Raw genomic sequence first — 22,214 nt, 5'->3', positions numbered from 1 at the left:
GAACTGGAAAAATTTTGGGACGAGGTCTTTGAGGCACTTGGAAAAGTATTTCAGAAAAATGTTAATAAAGATCCCAAAATGGTAATGCTTGGACTAATACCAAATGACATAATTGGAAGAGGGAAAAAATACCTTTTACAAATATTACTGATTGCAGCTCTCAAATGTATTACAGTTAAATGGTTAAAAGCCGACCCTCCAACATACAATATGTGGATTGAAAAGGTATGGGAAATCTATCATATTGAACAAATAACTTATTCCTTGAGGCTTCAAAAAGATATATTTGTTAACAGATGGAGACCTGCCATGACCGTACTAATGCAGTAAAAGTTATGCTATTTTTATTTTATATTATTTTGCTTTATTTTATTTCACCTCATTTTATTTATTTTCATTTACACTACTTATTATGTAATTACTTATAGCTATGTTTGTGTGTTGCTGCTCTTGTCTAATTATGTAACTAACACGTTTAACCTGATGCATATTCTTAAATGCTGTATTAAGCAGATCATAAATGAAAAACAGCAGACTAAATGTGAATCTACATGTATATGTCTGTATAAGCTGTAAAAATTTAAATAAAAATTAAGTAAAAAAAAAAAAAAAAGACGGAGGAATAGAAACTGAACAGAATTTATTAATTCTCTAAAACGTGAAAGTAGCTGATTTAGCTATAATATATCTCCTGATGTAACTTTGGTCGATGAAGTTTCTACAAAGTATTAATTCCATCTGATGAAACAAGGCAGTTATTTTTATCCTAATTTTAACTAAAGAATGAATTTAAATGAAACATGTTGCTAAAATAAATTATTTATCACAATAAGTCAGAAAAATAAGAGCTGAAAAAGAAAACAAAGAGCGGCTGAAGTAGCTGTTGGATCCACAAACCAAAATGGAGACTGCTCATAGACTCAGCTTTGAACAATGATGTTGGACAGAACCCCCTGACTGGGTCAACAGTACTCCAGCTGCCTCTTTTACCATCACATCTGCTGGCCTGGCTCCTCTTGGTTTGATTTATTTTAGCGGGGTGTGGTATATTTGTAATATTTTAGGTTTATTTTGTGTTTGATTTATTTTGGCGGGGTGTGGTATATTTGTAATATTTTATGTTTATTTTGTGTTTGATTTATTTTGGTGGGGTGTGGTATATTTGTAATATTTTATGTTTATTTTGTTTTCGATTTATTTTGGCGGGGTGTGGGATTGTGAGAGCTCCTTCCTGTATTATTTGTGTTGTATTAAGAGTTGTAACTTGACAGTTAAATACACTGGCAAAAGTCCAACTGGAACAAAAGAGTCCAGGAAGCAGCTTTGTGTTGCCAGAAACTGAGTCGGGAAGTTGACCCAAATATTCATTCCTCAGTCAGGTATTTTTGTATCAACCTGTTCAGCATCGTTTAATCTTTCACATTCAGATTCCAGGCCAATTTCCAAGGCTTAGCAAGAGCGAGTAACTCAGTTCACTTTAGAGAAGAAACAAGTCGATTAAAAGGAGGGAGGTCAACAGTTCACTGACAGCGAGGATCATCAACACTGCCTGTGGTGAAAATCTGACTACAAACAGAGTCCACAGAAGTCTTGTTTTCTAGCTTATGTTTCTCCATTTATCCACTGGGATGTACAAACATATCATTATTTACGTACCTGCTGTTGAAGAGTGGTTTGAAATCTGTTCGGGGTGGCACTGGATTCACTCTCTTCCCCACAAAACAGGCCCAGTTGTGTCCCAGGACATCATGGACCCAGCCTGGCAGGGTCTGGTCACAGTAGCTGGTCACCTTCATGCCTTCCTGACTGTACTGCAAGTGTAGTGAGAGCTGCAGTTTAGGGTTTGTCATTCAGAATACGACTCAGTCATGTCATTTTATACAAATGTATAAACTTAAATTAGTCTTTTAAACAGAAAGCTTATTCACACACACACACACACACAGTGAACACATACTGTATATATAATAATGTTTGAGTTATTGTTTGTCACAGGAAGTCAAACACAAAAGTCAGAACAGACTAATTGTGATCTCATTGTTTGTGTTAATAAAAGACTTTTGAACCGACATGCTGTCTATTTAATGTTGTACAAGAGTGAATGTTGTGAACCTCTATAATAATAATAATAATAATAATAATAATAATAATAATAATAATAATGGATCATAAAAAATGTTGAAAAAAGTTCCTTCAGTTGGTTTTTTGTGTTTTGTTTGTTATTTATTTTGGCGGGGAGGGGGATTGTGAGAAATCATTCCTGTGTTATTCACACACACACACACACACACACACACACACATGGCTAAACTAAAGTGTCAATCTGCACAGAGCCGACAGGAAGACAGCAGAGCAGCACAGTGCATCCGGATGATTTTCAAAATAAAACACCATTTGCAGACTTGAGATCTGCAGCACAATAAAGTCAGAAATAATAACAATAAACACACATTAAAACAGACAAGAAACAAATCAATTTAACTACACACTATATGATATGAATCCGTGTACCCAACGTTCTTTCGTTCTTTCGTTTCAAAACCAAATTAAAAAAACAGAAAAACAACTTTGTTTTTCTGTTTTTCTCTTTTAAACCCAGAACGGAAAAACAGGAAAAACAGAATAACACAAAAACACATTTTGTGCCTGTTATTCTGTTTTAAAACAAAACCAGAATAACGTAAAAATGAAGTTTTTGATTTGTATTGTTTTGTTATTTTGATATTCTGAAAACTCGGGGAATGCTGGGAGATTTTTGCGGAGTCAGAGGCGCAGGAAGTGAGCGGGAACGTTGAAATCACAGACTCTCCAAGTACAATGGCTGCACTTCAGCCTTATGCAGAACTAATCTGCAAACTTTTTGAGAGTGGGAAGACACTCGGAGATCAGAGACGTCCTGCAGTGTGAAGGTGCCTCGCAATGCTCCATAATGAGTATTGTGGAGCACTGATCTGTCCCGAGCCTCCAAAATAAAGTGAGAAATGTCTGCATGGTGTAGGCTTCACCTGCTCACAGTGCAGCTGACAGATGTGCAGCCATATATATTTTCCTCATCGCTACCTGAGCCACCATCTGATCCTCCCTCCCTCACGTCCTGAGGAGTCTCCTGGACATATTCTGTGTTCTGTGATTTCCCTCTTTTCATTTCTAACCGTTCAGTTTTTGCTGGTAAACGCCCGGTGTCTCCTTCTTTCTCTCTTTCTCTCGCTCCCGACTCACACACCTTTAGGCCTGTACAGGTAAAAATAAATGTGACAGTATGAAAACATTAGCCTACATATTGTTGTAAATATTTTCTCTGACAATAGATTAATAATTATAGTAATAGGTTACAATAACAAATGCTTTTATTTTGAAATAGAAATGTGTTGTGTTGTCTTCCGTGAAGTTGCTACAAAGGATCTTCTGGTTGCTCGGTAACGAACCGGACCTTTACTCCTCCTCGTCTTTGTTATTTTGCTTCTGTTGTTTTCCTCCTTGTAACTGTTCAGTACCACGTGTTTTAATCAGTAATGATCACATTCAGGCCTCAGGCTGAGCCGGCGACTCCCCCGGAAAAAGACAAAGTTTGCCATTGCAGAGACGCTTTATCTTCAGACCAGTTCCCGCTCACTTCCGCAAAAATCTCCCAGCATTCCCCGAGTTTTCAGAATATCAAGATAACAAAACAATAAAAACCAAAAACTTCATTTTCACGTTATTCTGGTTTTGTTTTAAAACAGAATAACAGGCACAAAATGTGTTTTTGTGTTATTCTGTTTTTCCTGTTTTTCCATTCTGGGTTTAAAAGAGAAAAACAGAAAAACAAAGTTGTTTTTCCGTTTTTTAAATTTGGTTTTGAAACGAAAAAACGAAAGAACGAAGGGTACACGGATTCATATGAAGCCACGTGGAGGCGAAACAAAACACGACACACACAAGAGCAGAGGCGTGAGCGGAGGAGTGGAAGGGTCTCAGCAAACAACCAGCATCTGCAAACCCTCTGTTGGCTTCACCGCTCATCAACACAACTCCAAACACACAACAAGGACTTTAACAGCTCAACATCCACCAAGTTGTATCAGTGACCCACGAGCGGTCCTCAAACACCACAGCTAGCACCATGCTAGCAAGCAAGCTGACACGAGGGTTCATTAGACTTCAAACATTGAGATAAATCCTATTGTTGCTGTTAGAGGAACATTATGAGTTCAGATCCGGTTCAGGAGGAGAGTTTAAACCTGGGGACTCGAACAGATCAGAGACACGTGATCCGACACGGTGATCAATCTGAACAGGCCATAGGTGATCAGGAGGAAGAGCAGAGGGATGACGGGCCTCAGAGGGATCCTTTAAAGAAACCCGACCATATTTCTGTATCTATGGATACCCACAGAGAATCCATTCAGATCAGGGTGCGAATTTTGAGAGCCAGTGATTCAGGAGCTGTTGCAGATTGCTGGTGTCAAAAAATCGAGAAAACAACTTACCATACCCTGGGGAATGGTCAGACCGAAAGGTTCAATAGAACCTTAGGGAACATGATCAGGGCTCTACCCCCCAGGGATAAGCATAGATGGCTGCAGATGTTGCAGACGCTGACCTTTGCCTGTAACTGCACAGTTCATGAGTCGACTGGGTTTGTCCCTTTTTTTCCAATGCATGGGCGGATTCCCAGACTGCCAGTGGATGTTATGTTCCACAGTGTGGTGAGAGACAATGACATCACAGACTATGACAGCTATGTCAAGAGAATGAGGGACGACCTCAAGGAGGCTCTTGTGTTGGGTCAAGTTAATGCTAATTCCAGCCAGCAGCGCCAGACAGACCTGTACAATAGGGGAACAAAGGGCACAGACATTGAGGAGGAGATTGAGTTGTCTTGGCAAACAGGTGTGGACGTGGTCGCAGGAAACTAGCTGACAGGTGGGAATCTACCCTCTACATAGTGATTTCCAAACACTCAAGGTGCCACACTTACCGCATCAGACATCCCAGCACTGGGCAAGAGAGAGTTGTCCACAGGAACTTGCTTTTCCAAGCCAACTTCACCAGTGGAGGTGGAGCATGAAAGGGAGTCATCCTTTGACGGTGACTCTGAATCAAGTCAAGAACACAGTAGCAGTGTTGCCAACTCAGTGACTTTGTCGCTGTATTTAACGAGTTTTCAGACCCCTCTATGGACTCTTTTTCAAAAAAGCGACAAGCAACAAATCAAGCGACTTTTTCTGGTGTTATTGGAGACTTTTGGAGACTCTGACGTGAAAGCATGTATTGTTCTTACTCTTCCCAATGAGCAGCGGGTGCTGCCGGTGGGCCCCTACCCCATCCCAAAGCACTTACAGGTGGCCAAGTCCTTGTGCAACAGTCCCTCCCAGCTGCAGTCAGAGCAGGAGAAGTTCACCCCTCCGCATCCAGACTGCAAATTGCGCATGCGTGAAGCCACCGCTGGCTGATCCCGCCCTTGCTCACAGTCTGGATGTAAATGTAAAATGTTCTTTGCCTAAAATAAATCACTGCACTAAAATAAGTTCATTTGTAGTTCTAAACATATTAAGGGTGTTTTTTTATCTCTCCCACGACGTTATTCCTCTCTCCGACAGCGTCCATTACAATTAAATGCACAAATGGCCAGTTATGCAAATTAGGTGATGACGTCATTTAGCGACTTCTGCCAACACACTTTACAAGTCGGGAAACAGGATCGAGTGATTGACAGTATGAGTTCTTCATTGTTATGAAATAATGAAGTTATTCTGTGGAACATTGTTGTTTGTAGAACTGACAAACTGAGGCGTTTCCCTCATTTAAAGGAAACATACCACAGCTCAATAGGCTCAGATGATCCGAGTCTGTGCCAAGATTCCTCAGCAGCTGCTCACCTTGTTAAATTCACATGACTTAAGGTGAGCCGCTGAACAAAGACCAGACAGGAAAAACCTGTGCTGCAGTCGGACGGACGAACCACAGTTCATTTGTAGTTCTAAACATATTAAGGGTGTTTTTTTACTCACTTTTTGTCTCTCCCACGGCGTTATTCCTCTCTCCGACAGCGTCCATTACAATTAAATGCACATGGCCAGTTATGCAAATTGGGTGATAACGTAACTTAGCGACCTCTAGCGACTTTTAGGACAGCCAATAGCGACTTTCTTTACTGAGGAGTTGGCAACAGTAGACAGTAGGGTAGCTGGAAGCCTCCTGGTGACTGAACCTGAGTTCGACCGGTCCGAACGCACTGCTAGCTGGGTAGCAGAGACTACTTCCTTGGACGACTCTCCAGAGAGAGAGCACACACCTCCAGAACCCCCTCAAGCGCTCCTTGATAACTCTGACCCAACCGTTCAGGAGCCACAGACAAGTGACAGTGTTTGTTGTAATACTGAACCAGATGTTAGAGCTGGTGATTGCTTTGGGGGGCTTTAATTAACGGTACACAAAGACGCTATAGTGACAAAGCTTTATCTTCCCAGCAAAACTTTTCATGTAAACTGGAGGGTTAGGCACTTTGTGAGAATGTTACATTTTGTTTGTTTTGTTAATTTGTATTCAATATTCCTGTTTTATTTGTAATTTAAGTTTTAAATACATTTTGTTTTTTTCACTGTAAGGGCACACATTATTTTGGTGTGTACATTTTATTTATAGCAGTATTTTGTTATGTATGTTTTGGGGGAAAAACTTGAGAAGCTTTTGTGCTGGAGACTGAGAGAGCGTACTGACTGTGTCCCTCGCTACTCCTGTAGGGAATACATGTACAGATCCTGATTCCTGGTCTGAGTGGTGTTCTTCAGTTTATAAGCAACCATACTAAAGCTGCTACACAAAGACAACAATTTCAGTTTTATTTTCATTTAGACAGAGAAAGTTTAGGTCCAGCCAGGTTTTTAGATCACTTAAACAATTAAATAAGGGCTGCAGTGAGTCTGAATCATTCGGTTTTAGCGGCAAGTAGATTGGCATATCGTCCGCAAAGCAATGAAAGGAGATATTATGTTTCTTAAAAATGGAACCCAAGGGCAGCATATACAACGACAACAGTAAAGGACCCAGAGTAGACCCTTGGGGCACCCCACAGGAAAGAGGGGCCACAGAAGAAGAACATTCACCAAGTTGTACTGACTAACTCCTCTCTGTCAAATAAGATTTGAGCCATTCAAGGGCAGCACCCGTAATGCCAACACACTTTACAAGTCGGGAAACAGGATCGAGTGATTGACAGTATGAGTTCTTCATTGTTATGAAATAATGAAGTTATTCTGTGGAACATTGTTGTTTGTAGAACTGACAAACTGAGGCGTTTCCCTCATTTAAAGGAAACATACCACAGCTCAATAGGCTCAGATGATCTGAGTCTGTGCCAAGATTCCTCAGCAGCTGCTCACCTTGTTAAATTCACGTGACTTAAGGTGAGCCGCTGAACAAAGACCAGACAGGAAAAACCTGTGCTGCAGTCGGACGGACGAACCACAGTTCATTTGTAGTTCTAAACATATTAAGGGTGTTTTTTTACTCACTTTTTGTCTCTCCCACGGCGTTATTCCTCTCTCCGACAGCGTCCATTACAATTAAATGCACATGGCCAGTTATGCAAATTGGGTGATAACGTAACTTAGCGACCTCTAGCGACTTTTAGGACAGCCAATAGCGACTTTCTTTACTGAGGAGTTGGCAACAGTAGACAGTAGGGTAGCTGGAAGCCTCCTGGTGACTGAACCTGAGTTCGACCGGTCCGAACGCACTGCTAGCTGGGTAGCAGAGACTACTTCCTTGGACGACTCTCCAGAGAGAGAGCACACACCTCCAGAACCCCCTCAAGCGCTCCTTGATAACTCTGACCCAACCGTTCAGGAGCCACAGACAAGTGACAGTGTTTGTTGTAATACTGAACCAGATGTTAGAGCTGGTGATTGCTTTGGGGGGCTTTAATTAACGGTACACAAAGACGCTATAGTGACAAAGTTTTATCTTCCCAGCAAAACTTTTCATGTAAACTGGAGGGTTAGGCACTTTGTGAGAATGTTACATTTTGTTTGTTTTGTTAATTTGTATTCAATATTCCTGTTTTATTTGTAATTTAAGTTTTAAATACATTTTGTTTTTTTCACTGTAAGGGCACACATTATTTTGGTGTGTACATTTTATTTATAGCAGTATTTTGTTATGTATGTTTTGGGGGAAAAACTTGAGAAGCTTTTGTGCTGGAGACTGAGAGAGCGTACTGACTGTGTCCCTCGCTACTCCTGTAGGGAATACATGTACAGATCCTGATTCCTGGTCTGAGTGGTGTTCTTCAGTTTATAAGCAACCATACTAAAGCTGCTACACAAAGACAACAATTTCAGTTTTATTTTCATTTAGACAGAGAAAGTTTAGATCCAGCCAGGTTTTTAGATCACTTAAACAATTAAATAAGGGCTGCAGTGAGTCTGAATCATTCGGTTTTAGCGGTTTACAACAGTAAAGGACCCAGAGTAGACCCTTGGGGCACCCCACAGGAAAGAGGGGCCACAGAAGAAGAACATTCACCAAGTTGTACTGACTAACTCCTCTCTGTCAAATAAGATTTGAGCCATTCAAGGGCAGCACCCGTAATGCCAACACACTTTACAAGTCGGGAAACAGGATCGAGTGATTGACAGTATGAGTTCTTCATTGTTATGAAATAATGAAGTTATTCTGTGGAACATTGTTGTTTGTAGAACTGACAAACTGAGGCGTTTCCCTCATTTAAAGGAAACATACCACAGCTCAATAGGCTCAGATGATCCGAGTCTGTGCCAAGATTCCTCAGCAGCTGCTCACCTTGTTAAATTCACGTGACTTAAGGTGAGCCGCTGAATAAAAACCAGAGAGGAAAAACCTGTGCTGCATTCGGACGGACGAACTTCCAGCAACAGGTGAGAAACTTTTCTATTGTTGTGTCTCATGCTGCAGATCTTCATGTTAATATCTGTATTTGTATGTTAGAGTGGAGTCCGAACACACACATATTCTACGATATGAACAACTACTTGAGACAACATTCATTAACTTTCTCTGCTTCAATAAACTTCATCATGTCAGAGTGTTTAAATTAACTTTCCTGTGTCAGCGCAGACACAACATGTCCTTCATTTCTGATGTATTTGATGTGTGTGGAGTGAAAATTATGGGATTTTAATCCACATTTAGAGAAAAGTATTTTTTCTCTACACTCGTCGATGATGTCATCCTCTCCAGCTCAATACACACCCACTGTAAAATCTGAAGCGGACCTAAATGTCCCTAAACGTAAACTGCGATGGCTCCAAAACCATTCAAGCGATCAAAATGTACCTTTAGGGCATCAAAGTCCCAAGTCTTGTGACCCACTGAGACTTTGAATCACGTGTCTATGTTGAGATACGGTGAAGCAACGAGGCTCCACAGACAGAGGGTTTCTTTATTTTGTGACTTCCAATTGAATTTGCCAGATCAGCTTTGAAAACGCTGCTTTTTAGTGTGTTTTTCACTTTTTTTACCAAAACCATTCGCTACCAACATCATCACACGCTCGTCCTGATCCGGACGCACGTTTTGATGTATTTTTAGTGTTTGTGTGATCAAAACTGCAGGACTAGTTACGCGCCAAAGTTTTGTGTCAGAAGTATAATAATGAGTATGGTGAATAATAGATAGTGTGCGATGCACTATGAACATCAGGAACACTAAATGAATCAAGTATTGATCTGTTGACTATTGATCTTCATCATCAGGTTGTGGGAGGAGCTGCTGGACTGGGGTTTGCTCTTGATGAGGCGATTGACAACTGGAAAGACCTGATCAAGAAGAATAATCAGACTGAAGCGAGCCGATCAATGAGAGACACAGCTGACGACATTCAAAAGATCTGCAGCACAGCGATGGATCAGTTCGACAACATCAGGTATGATTATTGATTATGGGTGGGGCTCATTAAACTCTGCTTCTGTACACAGTTTGGACATTTCCTCCACTGATCATTCCCAACATTTAGATACGTCTCAGTTCAGAGTAAAATGTGTTTGTTAGCAACAACTGATGTTTCCTGAATGATGCTAACTCATTTTATTCACAGGGCGGCTCTGGAGGAGATAGACAGAAGACGAAGAGAAGAGGAGGAGGAGGAGGAGAAGGCCAGAAGACAACGTGATCAATCTGATCTGGCCGGAGCTGGACGAAAGAAACAGGCTGAAAAGACTGGAGGTGATCAGGGAGATGAGGATAAAGAGAGAGTTAAGTGTGAGGCCAACCAAACACCTCCTGGAACAATCAGGCTTGGGTTGCTCAATCTTTGGTCGATGAATAATAAAATACCCCAGATCTTAGAGCTCATAACACAAAACAACCTGGACGTCTTTCTCACAACAGAGACGTTCTTAAAGGATGATAAAGCAGAAACAGTCCTCAGCAGGGCTTCACCACCTAATTTCAGGTGCCACTCTCAGCAGAGGGAGGGCAGAGGAGGAGGGGTGGCGATTCAGTTCTCAAAGGAACTGCAGGGAAAACAACTTCACTTTAACCATCTAAACAAAGCAAGCTTTGAGTTTGTTGTCACAGTTGTGCAACATGATGAGTGGGACCAACCTGTCGTGATCATCAACCTGTATCATCCACCAGGATACAACCAGGAACGATTCAGAAAGTTTCTGAACGAGTTTGAAAGTCTCCTGGATGAGGTCAAGAAAAAGTACAGCAGCATCATTGTGACTGGAGATTTCAACATCCACGTTAATAAAGAAAGCAGGTCCTATACTGACGAGTTTGATGATCTTTTGAAGAAGAAAGGCCTTGAGCAGCATGTAAAGGTGCCAACACACCGAGGAAGTAACACTCTGGATCTGGTCATCACCACAAATGTTGAAGTCTCTGGTCTCTTTGCTCCGGCTGATCGAATATCAGATCATTACACCGTTTATTTTAATGCAAAGCCAAAAGATACAAGAAAGAAAACTAAAAGAAACAAGAACGACGAGCAGACAAAACGATCCAGAAAGACGGAGGAATAGAAACAGAACAGAATTTATTAATTCTCTAAAACGTGAAAGTAGCTGATTTAGCTATAATATATCTCCTGATGTAACTTTGGTCGATGAAGTTTCTACAAAGTATTAATTCCATCTGATGAAACAAGGCAGTTATTTTTATCCTAATTTTAACTAAAGAATGAATTTAAATGAAACATGTTGCTAAAATAAATTATTCATCAAAATAAGTCAGAAAAATAAGAGCTGAAAAAGAAAACAAAGAGCGGCTGAAGTAGCTGTTGGATCCACAAACCAAAATGGAGACTGCTCATAGACTCAGCTTTGAACAATGATGTTGGACAGAACCCCCTGACTGGGTCAACAGTACTCCAGCTGCCTCTTTTACCATCACATCTGCTGGCCTGGCTCCTTTTGGTTTGTTTTATTTTGGCGGGGTGTAATATATTTGTAATATTTTATGTTTATTTTGTTTTCGATTTATTTTGGCGGGGTGTGGGATTGTGAGAGCTCCTTCCTGTATTATTTGTGTTGTATTAAGAGTTTTTAAACAGAAAGCTTAATCATACATATTTAATGTTGTACAAGAGTGAATGTTGTTAACCTCTACTCTGTTAAGAACTCTCAAATAATAATAATAATAATAATAATAATAATAATAATAATAATAATAATAATAATAATAATAATGGATCATAAAAAAATTTGAAAAAAGTTCCTTCAGTTGTTTTTTGTGTGTTTTATTTTGGCGGGGTGTGGTATATTTGTAATATTTTATGTTTATTTTGTGTTTGATTTATTTTGGCGGGGTGTGGTATATTTGTAATATTTTATGTTTATTTTGTGTTTGATTTATTTTGGCGGGGTGTGGGATTGTGAGAGCTCCTTCCTGTATTATTTGTGTTGTATTAAGAGTTGTAACTTGACAGTTAAATACACTGGCAAAAGTCCAACTGGAACAAAAGAGTCCAGGAAGCAGCTTTGTGTTGCCAGAAACTGAGTCGGGAAGTTGACCCAAATATTCATTCCTCAGTCAGGTATTTTTGTATCAACCTGTTCAGCATCGTTTAAGCTTTCACATTCAGATTCCAGGCCAATTTCCAAGGCTTAGCAAGAGCGAGTAACTCAGTTCACTTTAGAGAAGAAACAAGTCGATTAAAAGGAGGGAGGTCAACAGTTCACTGACAGCGAGGATCATCAACACTGCCTGTGGTGAAAATCTGACTACAAACAGAGTCCACAGAAGTCTTGTTTTTTAGCTTTGTTTCTCCATTGATCCACTGGGATGTACAAACATCATTATTTACGCACCTGCTGTTGAAGAGTGGTTTGAAATCTGTTCGGGGTGGCACTGGATTCACTCTCTTCCCCACAAAACAGGCCCAGTTGTGTCCCAGGACATCATGGACCCAGCCTGGCAGGGTCTGGTCACAGTAGCTGGTCACCTTCATGCCTTCCTGACTGTACTGCAAGTGTAGTGAGAGCTGCAGTTTAGGGTTTGTCATTCAGAATACGACTCAGTCATGTCATTTTATACAAATGTATAAACTTAAATTAGTCTTTTAAACAGAAAGCTTATTCACACACACACACACACAGTGAACACATACTGTATATATAATAATGTTTGAGTTATTGTTTGTCACAGGAAGTCAAACACAAAAGTCAGAACAGACTAATTGTGATCTCATTGTTTGTGTTAATAAAAGACTTTTGAACCGACATGCTGTCTATTTAATGTTGTACAAGAGTGAATGTTGTGAACCTCTATAATAATAATAATAACAATAATAATAACAATAATAATAATAATAATAATAATAATAATAATAATAATAATAATGGATCATAAAAAATGTTGAAAAAAGTTCCTTCAGTTGGTTTTTTGTGTTTTGTTTGATATTTATTTTGGCGGGGAGGGGGATTGTGAGAAATCATTCCTGTGTTATTCACACACACACACACACACACACACACACACACACACACACACACACACACACACACACACACAGCTAAACTAAAGTGTCAATCTGCACAGAGCCGACAGGAAGACAGCAGAGCGGCACAGTGCATGCGGACGATTTTCAAAATAAAACACCATTTGCAGACTTGAGATCTACAGCACAATAAAGTCAGAAATAATAACAATAAACACACATTAAAACAGACAAGAAACAAATCAATTTAACTACACACTATATGATATGAATCCGTGTACCCAACGTTCTTTCGTTTTTTCGTTTCAAAACCAAATTAAAAAAACAGAAAAACAACTTTGTTTTTCTGTTTTTCTCTTTTAAACCCAGAACGGAAAAACAGGAAAAACAGAATAACACAAAAACACATTTTGTGCCTGTTATTCTGTTTTAAAACAAAACCAGAATAACGTAAAAATGAAGTTTTTGATTTGTATTGTTTTGTTATTTTGATATTCTGAAAACTCGGGGAATGCTGGGAGATTTTTGCGGAGTCAGAGGCGCAGGAAGTGAGCGGGAACGTTGAAATCACAGACTCTCCAAGTACAATGGCTGCACTTCAGCCTTATGCAGAACTAATCTGCAAACTTTTTGAGAGTGGGAAGACACTCGGAGATCAGAGACGTCCTGCAGCGCGAAGGTGCCTCGCAATGCTCCATAATGAGTATTGTGGAGCACTGATCTGTCCCGAGCCTCCAAAATAAAGTGAGAAATGTCTGCATGGTGTAGGCTACAGCTGCTCACAGTGCAGCTGACAGATGTGCAGCATATATATTTTCCTCATCGCGACCTGAGCCACCATCTGATCCTCCCTCCCTCACGTCCTGAGGAGTCTCCTGGACATATTCTGTGTTCTGTGAATTCCCTCTTTTCATTTCTAACCGTTCAGTTTTTGCAGGTAAACGCCCGGTGTCTCCTTCTTTCTCTCTTTCTCTCGCTCCCGACTCACACACCTTTAGGCCTGTACAGGTAAAAATAAATGTGACAGTATGAAAACATTAGCCTACATATTGTTGTAAATATTTTCTCTGACAATAGATTAATAATTATAGTAATAGGTTACAATAACAAATGCTTTTATTTTGAAATAGAAATGTGTTGTGTTGTCTTCCGTGAAGTTGCTACAAAGGATCTTCTGGTTGCTCGGTAACGAACCGGACCTTTACTCCTCCTCGTCTTTGTTATTTTGCCTCTGTTGTTTTCCTCCTTGTAACTGTTCAGTACCACGTGTTTTAATCAGTAATGATCACATTCAGGCCTCAGGCTGAGCCGGCGACTCCCCCGGAAAAAGACAAAGTTTGCCATTGCAGAGACGCTCTGTCTCCAGACCAGTTCCCGCTCACTTCCGCAAAAATCTCCCAGCATTCCCCGAGTTTTCAGAATATCAAGATAACAAAACAATAAAAATCAAAAACTTCATTTTCACGTTATTCTGTTTTTGTTTTAAAACAGAATAACAGGCACAAAATGTGGTTTTGTGTTATTCTGTTTTTCCTGTTTTTTCGTTCTGGGTTTAAAAGAGAAAAACAGAAAAACAAAGTTGTTTTTCCGTTTTTTTAATTTGGTTTTGAAACGAAAGAACGAAAGAACGAAGGGTACACGGATTCATATGAAGCCACGTGGAGGCGAAACAAAACACGACACACACAAGAGCAGAGGCGTGAGCGGAGGAGTGGAAGGGTCTCAGCAAACAACCAGCATCTGCAAACCCTCTGTTGGCTTCACCGCTCATCAACACAACTCCAAACACACAACAAGGACTTTAACAGCTCAACATCCACCAAGTTGTAGCAGTGACCCAGGAGCGGTCCTCAAACACCACAGCTAGCACCATGCTAGCAAGCAAGCTGACACGAGGGTTCATTAGACTTCAAACATTGAGATAAATCCTATTGTTGCTGTTAGAGGAACATTATGAGTTCAGATCCGGTTCAGGAGGAGAGTTTAAACCTGACGACTCGAACAGATCAGAGACACGTGATCCGACACGGTGATCAATCTGAACAGGCCGGAGGTGATCAGGAGGAAGAGCACAGGGATGACGGGCCTCAGAGGGATCCTTTAAAGAAACCCGACCATATTTCTGTATCTATGGATTCCCACAGAGAATCCATTCAGATCAGGGTGCGAATTTTGAGAGCCAGTGATTCAGGAGCTGTTGCAGATTGCTGGTGTCAAAAAAATCGAGAAAACAACTTACCATACCCTGGGGAATGGTCAGACCGAAAGGTTCAATAGAACCTTAGGGAACATGATCAGGGCTCTACCCCCCAGGGATAAGCATAGATGGCTGCAGATGTTGCAGACGCTGACCTTTGCCTGTAACTGCACAGTTCATGAGTCGACTGGGTTTGTCCCTTTTTTTCCAATGCATGGGCGGATTCCCAGACTGCCAGTGGATGTTATGTTCCACAGTGTGGTGAGAGACAATGACATCACAGACTATGACAGCTATGTCAAGAGAATGAGGGACGACCTCAAGGAGGCTCTTGTGTTGGGTCAAGTTAATGCTAATTCCAGCCAGCAGCGCCAGACAGACCTGTACAATAGGGGAACAAAGGGCACAGACATTGAGGAGGAGATTGAGTTGTCTTGGCAAACAGGTGTGGACGTGGTCGCAGGAAACTAGCTGACAGGTGGGAATCTACCCTCTACATAGTGATTTCCAAACACTCAAGGTGCCACACTTACCGCATCAGACATCCCAGCACTGGGCAAGAGAGAGTTGTCCACAGGAACTTGCTTTTCCAAGCCAACTTCACCAGTGGAGGTGGAGCATGAAAGGGAGTCATCCTTTGACGGTGACTCTGAATCAAGTCAAGAACACAGTAGCAGTGTTGCCAACTCAGCGACTTTGTCGCTGTATTTAACGAGTTTTCAGACCCCTCTATGGACTCTTTTTCAAAAAAGCGACAAGCAACAAATCTAGCGACTTTTTCTGGTGTTATTGGAGACTTTTGGAGACTCTGACGTGAAAGCATGTATTGTTCTTACTCTTCCCAATGAGCAGCGGGTGCTGCCGGTGGGCCCCTACCCCATCCCAAAGCACTTACAGGTGGCCAAGTCCTTGTGCAACAGTCCCTCCCAGCTGCAGTCAGAGCAGGAGAAGTTCACCCCTCCGCATCCAGACTGCAAATTGCGCATGCGTGAAGCCACCGCTGGCTGATCCCGCCCTTGCTTACAGTCTGGATGTAAATGTAAAATGTTCTTTGCCTAAAATAAATCACTGCACTAAAATAAGTTCATTTGTAGTTCTAAACATATTAAGGGTGTTTTTTTTATCTCTCCCACGACGTTATTCCTCTCTCCGACAGCGTCCATTACAATTAAATGCACAAATGGCCAGTTATGCAAATTAGGTGATGACGTCATTTAGCGTCTTCTGTCAACACACTTTACAAGTCGGGAAACAGGATCGAGTGATTGACAGTATGAGTTCTTCATCGTTATGAAATAATGAAGTTATTCTGTGGAACATTGTTGTTTGTAGAACTGACAAACTGAGGCGTTTCCCTCATTTAAAGGAAACATACCACAGCTCAATAGGCTCAGATGATCCGAGTCTGTGCCAAGATTCCTCAGCAGCTGCTCACCTTGTTAAATTCACGTGACTTAAGGTGAGCCGCTGAACAAAGACCAGACAGGAAAAACCTGTGCTGCAGTCGGACGGACGAACCACAGTTCATTTGTAGTTCTAAACATATTAAGGGTGTTTTTTTACTCACTTTTTGTCTCTCCCACGGCGTTATTCCTCTCTCCGACAGCGTCCATTACAATTAAATGCACATGGCCAGTTATGCAAATTGGGTGATAACGTAACTTAGCGACCTCTAGCGACTTTTAGGACAGCCAATAGCGACTTTCTTTACTGAGGAGTTGGCAACAGTAGACAGTAGGGTAGCTGGAAGCCTCCTGGTGACTGAACCTGAGTTCGACCGGTCCGAACGCACTGCTAGCTGGGTAGCAGAGACTACTTCCTTGGACGACTCTCCAGAGAGAGAGCACACACCTCCAGAACCCCCTCAAGCGCTCCTTGATAACTCTGACCCAACCGTTCAGGAGCCACAGACAAGTGACAGTGCTTGTTGTAATACTGAACCAGATGTTAGAGCTGGTGATTGCTTTGGGGGGCTTTAATTAACGGTACACAAAGACGCTATAGTGACAAAGCTTTATCTTCCCAGCAAAACTTTTCATGTAAACTGGAGGGTTAGGCACTTTGTGAGAATGTTACATTTTGTTTGTTTTGTTAATTTGTATTCAATATTCCTGTTTTATTTGTAATTTAAGTTTTAAATACATTTTGTTTTTTTCACTGTAAGGGCACACATTATTTTGGTGTGTACATTTTATTTATAGCAGTATTTTGTTATGTATGTTTTGGGGGAAAAACTTGAGAAGCTTTTGTGCTGGAGACTGAGAGAGCGTACTGACTGTGTCCCTCGCTACTCCTGTAGGGAATACATGTACAGATCCTGATTCCTGGTCTGAGTGGTGTTCTTCAGTTTATAAGCAACCATACTAAAGCTGCTACACAAAGACAACAATTTCAGTTTTATTTTCATTTAGACAGAGAAAGTTTAGATCCAGCCAGGTTTTTAGATCACTTAAACAATTAAATAAGGGCTGGAGTGAGTCTGAATCATTTGGTTTTAGCGGCAAGTAGATTGGCATATCGTCCGCAAAGCAATGAAAGGAGATATTATGTTTCTTAAAAATGGAACCCAAGGGCAGCATATACAACGACAACAGTAAAGGACCCAGAGTAGACCCTTGGGGCACCCCACAGGAAAGAGGGGCCACAGAAGAAGAACATTCACCAAGTTGTACTGACTAACTCCTCTCTGTCAAATAAGATTTGAGCCATTCAAGGGCAGCACCCGTAATGCCAACACACTTTACAAGTCGGGAAACAGGATCGAGTGATTGACAGTATGAGTTCTTCATTGTTATGAAATAATGAAGTTATTCTGTGGAACATTATTGTTTGTAGAACTGACAAACTGAGGCGTTTCCCTCATTTAAAGGAAACATACCACAGCTCAATAGGCTCAGATGATCTGAGTCTGTGCCAAGATTCCTCAGCAGCTGCTCACCTTGTTAAATTCACGTGACTTAAGGTGAGCCGCTGAACAAAGACCAGACAGGAAAAACCTGTGCTGCATTCGGACGGACGAACTTCCAGCAACAGGTGAGAAACTTTTCTATTGTTGTCTCATGCTGCAGATCTTCATGTTAATATCTGTATTTGTATGTTAGAGTGGAGTCCGAACACACACATATTCTACGATATGAACAACTACTTGAGACAACATTCATTAACTTTCTCTGCTTCAATAAACTTCATCATGTCAGAGTGTTTAAATTAACTTTCCTGTGTCAGCGCAGACACAACATGTCCTTCATTTCTGATGTATTTGATGTGTGTGGAGTGAAAATTATGGGATTTTAATCCACATTTAGAGAAAAGTATTTTTTCTCTACACTCGTCGATGATGTCATCCTCTCCAGCTCAATACACACCCACTGTAAAATCTGAAGCCACCTAAATGTCCCTAAACGTAAACTGCGATGGCTCCAAAACCATTCAAGCGATCAAAATGTACCTTTAGGGCATCAAAGTCCCAAGTCTTGTGACCCACTGAGACTTTGAATCACGTGTCTATGTTGAGATACGGTGAAGCAACGAGGCTCCACAGACAGAGGGTTTCTTTATTTTTGTGACTTCTAATTGAATTTGCCAGATCAGCTTTGAAAACGCTGTTTTTTAGTGTGTTTTTCACTTTTTTTTTACCAAAACCATTCGCTACCAACATCATCACATGCTCGTCCTGATCCGGACGCACGTTTTGATGTATTTTTAGTGTTTGTGTGATCAAAACTGCAGGACTAGTTACGCGCCAAAGTTTTGTGTCAGAAGTATAATAATGAGTATGGTGAATAATAGATAGTGTGCGATGCACTATGAACATCAGGAACACTAAATGAATCAAGTATTGATCTGTTGACTATTGATCTTCATCATCAGGTTGTGGGAGGAGCTGCTGGACTGGGGTTTGCTCTTGATGAGGTGATTGACAACTGGAAAGACCTGATCAAGAAGAATAATCAGACTGAAGCGAGCCGATCAATGAGAGACACAGCTGACGACATTCAAAAGATCTGCAGCACAGCGATGAATCAGTTCGATGACATGAGGTATGATTATTGATTATGGGTGGGGCTCATTAAACTCTGCTTCTGTACACAGTTTGGACATTTCCTCCACTGATCATTCCCAACATTTAGATACGTCTCAGTTCAGAGTAAAATGTGTTTGTTAGCAACAACTGATGTTTCCTGAATGATGCTAACTCATTTTATTCACAGGACGGCTCTGGAGGAGATGGACAGAAGACAACGAGAAGAGGAGGAGAACAGAAGACAACGAGAAGAGGAGGAGAACAGAAGACAACGTGATCAATCTGAACAGACTGGAGATGATCAGGGAGATGAGGAGAGGGATGATGAGGATAAAGAGAGAGATCAGGAGGAAGAGGAGAGTGATAGTGAGGAAGAGACAGAGGAAGAGGAGAGTGATGATCAGTGTGAGACCAACCAAACACCTCCTGGAACAATCAGGCTTGGGTTGCTCAATGTTCAGTCGATGAATAATAAAATACCCCAGATCTTAAAGCTCATAACACAAAACAACCTGGACGTCTTTCTCACAACAGAGACGTGGTTACAATATAATACCGCAGAAACAGTCCTCAGCAGCGCTTCACCAAAAGATTTCAGGTTCCACTCTCAGCAGAGGGAGGGCAGAGGAGGAGGGGTGGCGATTCAGTTCTCAAAGGAACTGCAGGGAAAACAACTTCACTTTGACCATCTAAACATAGCAAGCTTTGAGTTTGTTGTCACAGTTGTGCAACATAAGTGGGACCAACCTGTCGTGATCATCAACCTGTATCGCCCACCAGGAAACAAGAAGGAAGAAATCGATACGTTACCAGGAAACAAGAAGGAAGAAATCGATACGTTACCAGGAAACAAGAAGGAACGATTCAGAAAGTTTCTGGACGAGTTTCAAAGTCTCCTGGATGAGGTCAAGAAAAACTACAGCAGCATCATTGTGACTGGAGATTTCAACATCCATGTTAATGATAAAAGAAAGACCTCTACTGTCAAGTTTAATAATCTTTTGCTGGTTAATGACCTTGAGCAGCATGTAGAGGTGCCAACACACCGAGGAGGTAACACTCTGGATCTGGTCATCACCACAAATGTTGAAGTCTCTGGTCTCGTTGTTCGGGATGATGGAATATCAGATCATTACACCGTTTATTTTAATGCAAAGCCAAAAGATACAAGAAAGAAAACTAAAAGAAACAAGAACGACGAGCAGACACAACGATTCAAAAAGACGGAGGAATAGAAACTGAACAGAATTTATTAATTCTCTAAAACGTGAAAGTAGCTGATTTAGCTATAATATATCTCCTGATGTAACTTTGGTCGATGAAGTTTCTACAAAGTATTAATTCCATCTGATGAAACAAGGCAGTTATTTTTATCCTAATTTTAACTAAAGAATGAATTTAAATGAAACATGTTGCTAAAATAAATTATTTATCACAATAAGTCAGAAAAATAAGAGCTGAAAAAGAAAACAAAGAGCGGCTGAAGTAGCTGTTGGATCCACAAACCAAAATGGAGACTGCTCATAGACTCAGCTTTGAACAATGATGTTGGACAGAACCCCCTGACTGGGTCAACAGTACTCCAGCTGCCTCTTTTACCATCACATCTGCTGGCCTGGCTCCTCTTGGTTTGTTTTATTTTGGCGGGGTGTAATATATTTGTAATATTTTAGGTTTGCTTTGTGTTTGATTTATTTTGGCGGGGTGTGGGATTGTGAGAGCTCCTTCCTGTATTATTTGTTTTGTATTAAGAGTTTTTAAACAGAAAGCTTAATCATACATATTTAATGTTGTACAAGAGTGAATGTTGTTAACCTCTACTCTGTTAAGAACTCTCAAATAATAATAATAATAATAATAAATCATAAAAAATTTTGAAAAAAGTTCCTTCAGTTGTTTTTTGTGTGTTTTGTTTGATATTTATTTTGGCGGGGAGGGGGATTGTGAGAAATCCTTCCACATGTTCACACACACACACACACACACACACACACACACACACACACACACACACACACACACACACACACACACACACGGCTAAACTAAAGTGTCAACTGCACAGAGCCGACAGGAAGACAGCAGAGCGACACAGTGCATCCGGACGATTTTCAAAATAAAACACCATTTGCAGACTTGAGATCTACAGCACAATAAAGTCAGAAATAATAACAATAAACACACTTTAAAACAGACAAGAAACATCAAATGAACTACACACTCAGCCACAGAAGAGGCACAAACATCAATAAAGACAATCTGAGCAGACATGACGCGGCTTCTGAAACACTGCTGGTTGCATATGAAGCCACGTGGAGGCGAAACAAAACACGACACACACAAGAGCAGAGGCGTGAGCGGAGGAGTGGAAGGGTCTCAGCAAACAACCAGCATCTGCAAACCCTCTGTTGGCTTCACCGCTCATCAACACAACTCCAAACACACAACAAGGACTTTAACAGCTCAACATCCACCAAGTTGTAGCAGTGACCCACGAGCGGTCCTCAAACACCACAGCTAGCACCATGCTAGCAAGCAAGCTGACACGAGGGTTCATTAGACTTCAAACATTGAGATAAATCCTATTGTTGCTGTTAGAGGAACATTAGGAGTTCAGATCCGGTTCAGGAGGAGAGTTTAAACCTGACGACTCGAACAGATCAGAGACACGTGATCCGACACGGTGATCAATCTGAACAGGCCGGAGGTGATCAGGAGGAAGAGCAGAGGGATGACGGGCCTCAGAGGGATCCTTTAAAGAAACCCGACCAGCTGTTCAGCTGTGATGGACCCATTAAACCCACTTGACCCACCAGCGTGTTCAGAGTCCCCCAACAACCCCAAATTATGACCCAGCAAAGTTCACCTGAGTGGTGAGAAGACACTCGACAGGTGCTTCATCAATGAAACTGATTAAATCGGGACATCAATAACTGGACTCTTCATTCTAAAGTGGTTTTGTCTGTAATTAACAGTTTATGTTGAGTCAGTATGAAAAAGTGAAATTTAGGGAAAATTGTTCCGAAGCTGCTGAAGTGATGGAGATCAGTGAGAATGTGGATGGTTCAAAATGTGGTCAGTTGCATTGT

General features: G+C 41.1%; 1 protein-coding gene across 1 annotated transcript in view; it reads left to right on the top strand.

The window, feature by feature from the left end:
- Window positions 1-20,360, top strand: part of LOC141020011 (uncharacterized) — a 41,994-nt gene extending 21,634 nt beyond the window's left edge. Inside the window, exon 4 of the mRNA XM_073495046.1 lies at window positions 19,313-20,360. Within this exon, the coding sequence (XP_073351147.1) occupies window positions 19,313-20,360 (1,048 nt within the window). The remainder of the gene's footprint in view (window positions 1-19,312) is intronic.
- The last annotated feature ends 1,854 nt before the right edge of the window (window positions 20,361-22,214 follow it).

Source organism: Pagrus major, chromosome 23, assembly GCF_040436345.1.
Source record: "Pagrus major chromosome 23, Pma_NU_1.0".
Classification (NCBI taxonomy): domain Eukaryota; kingdom Metazoa; phylum Chordata; class Actinopteri; order Spariformes; family Sparidae; genus Pagrus; species Pagrus major.
This window is presented reverse-complemented; position numbering and strand designations above follow the sequence as displayed.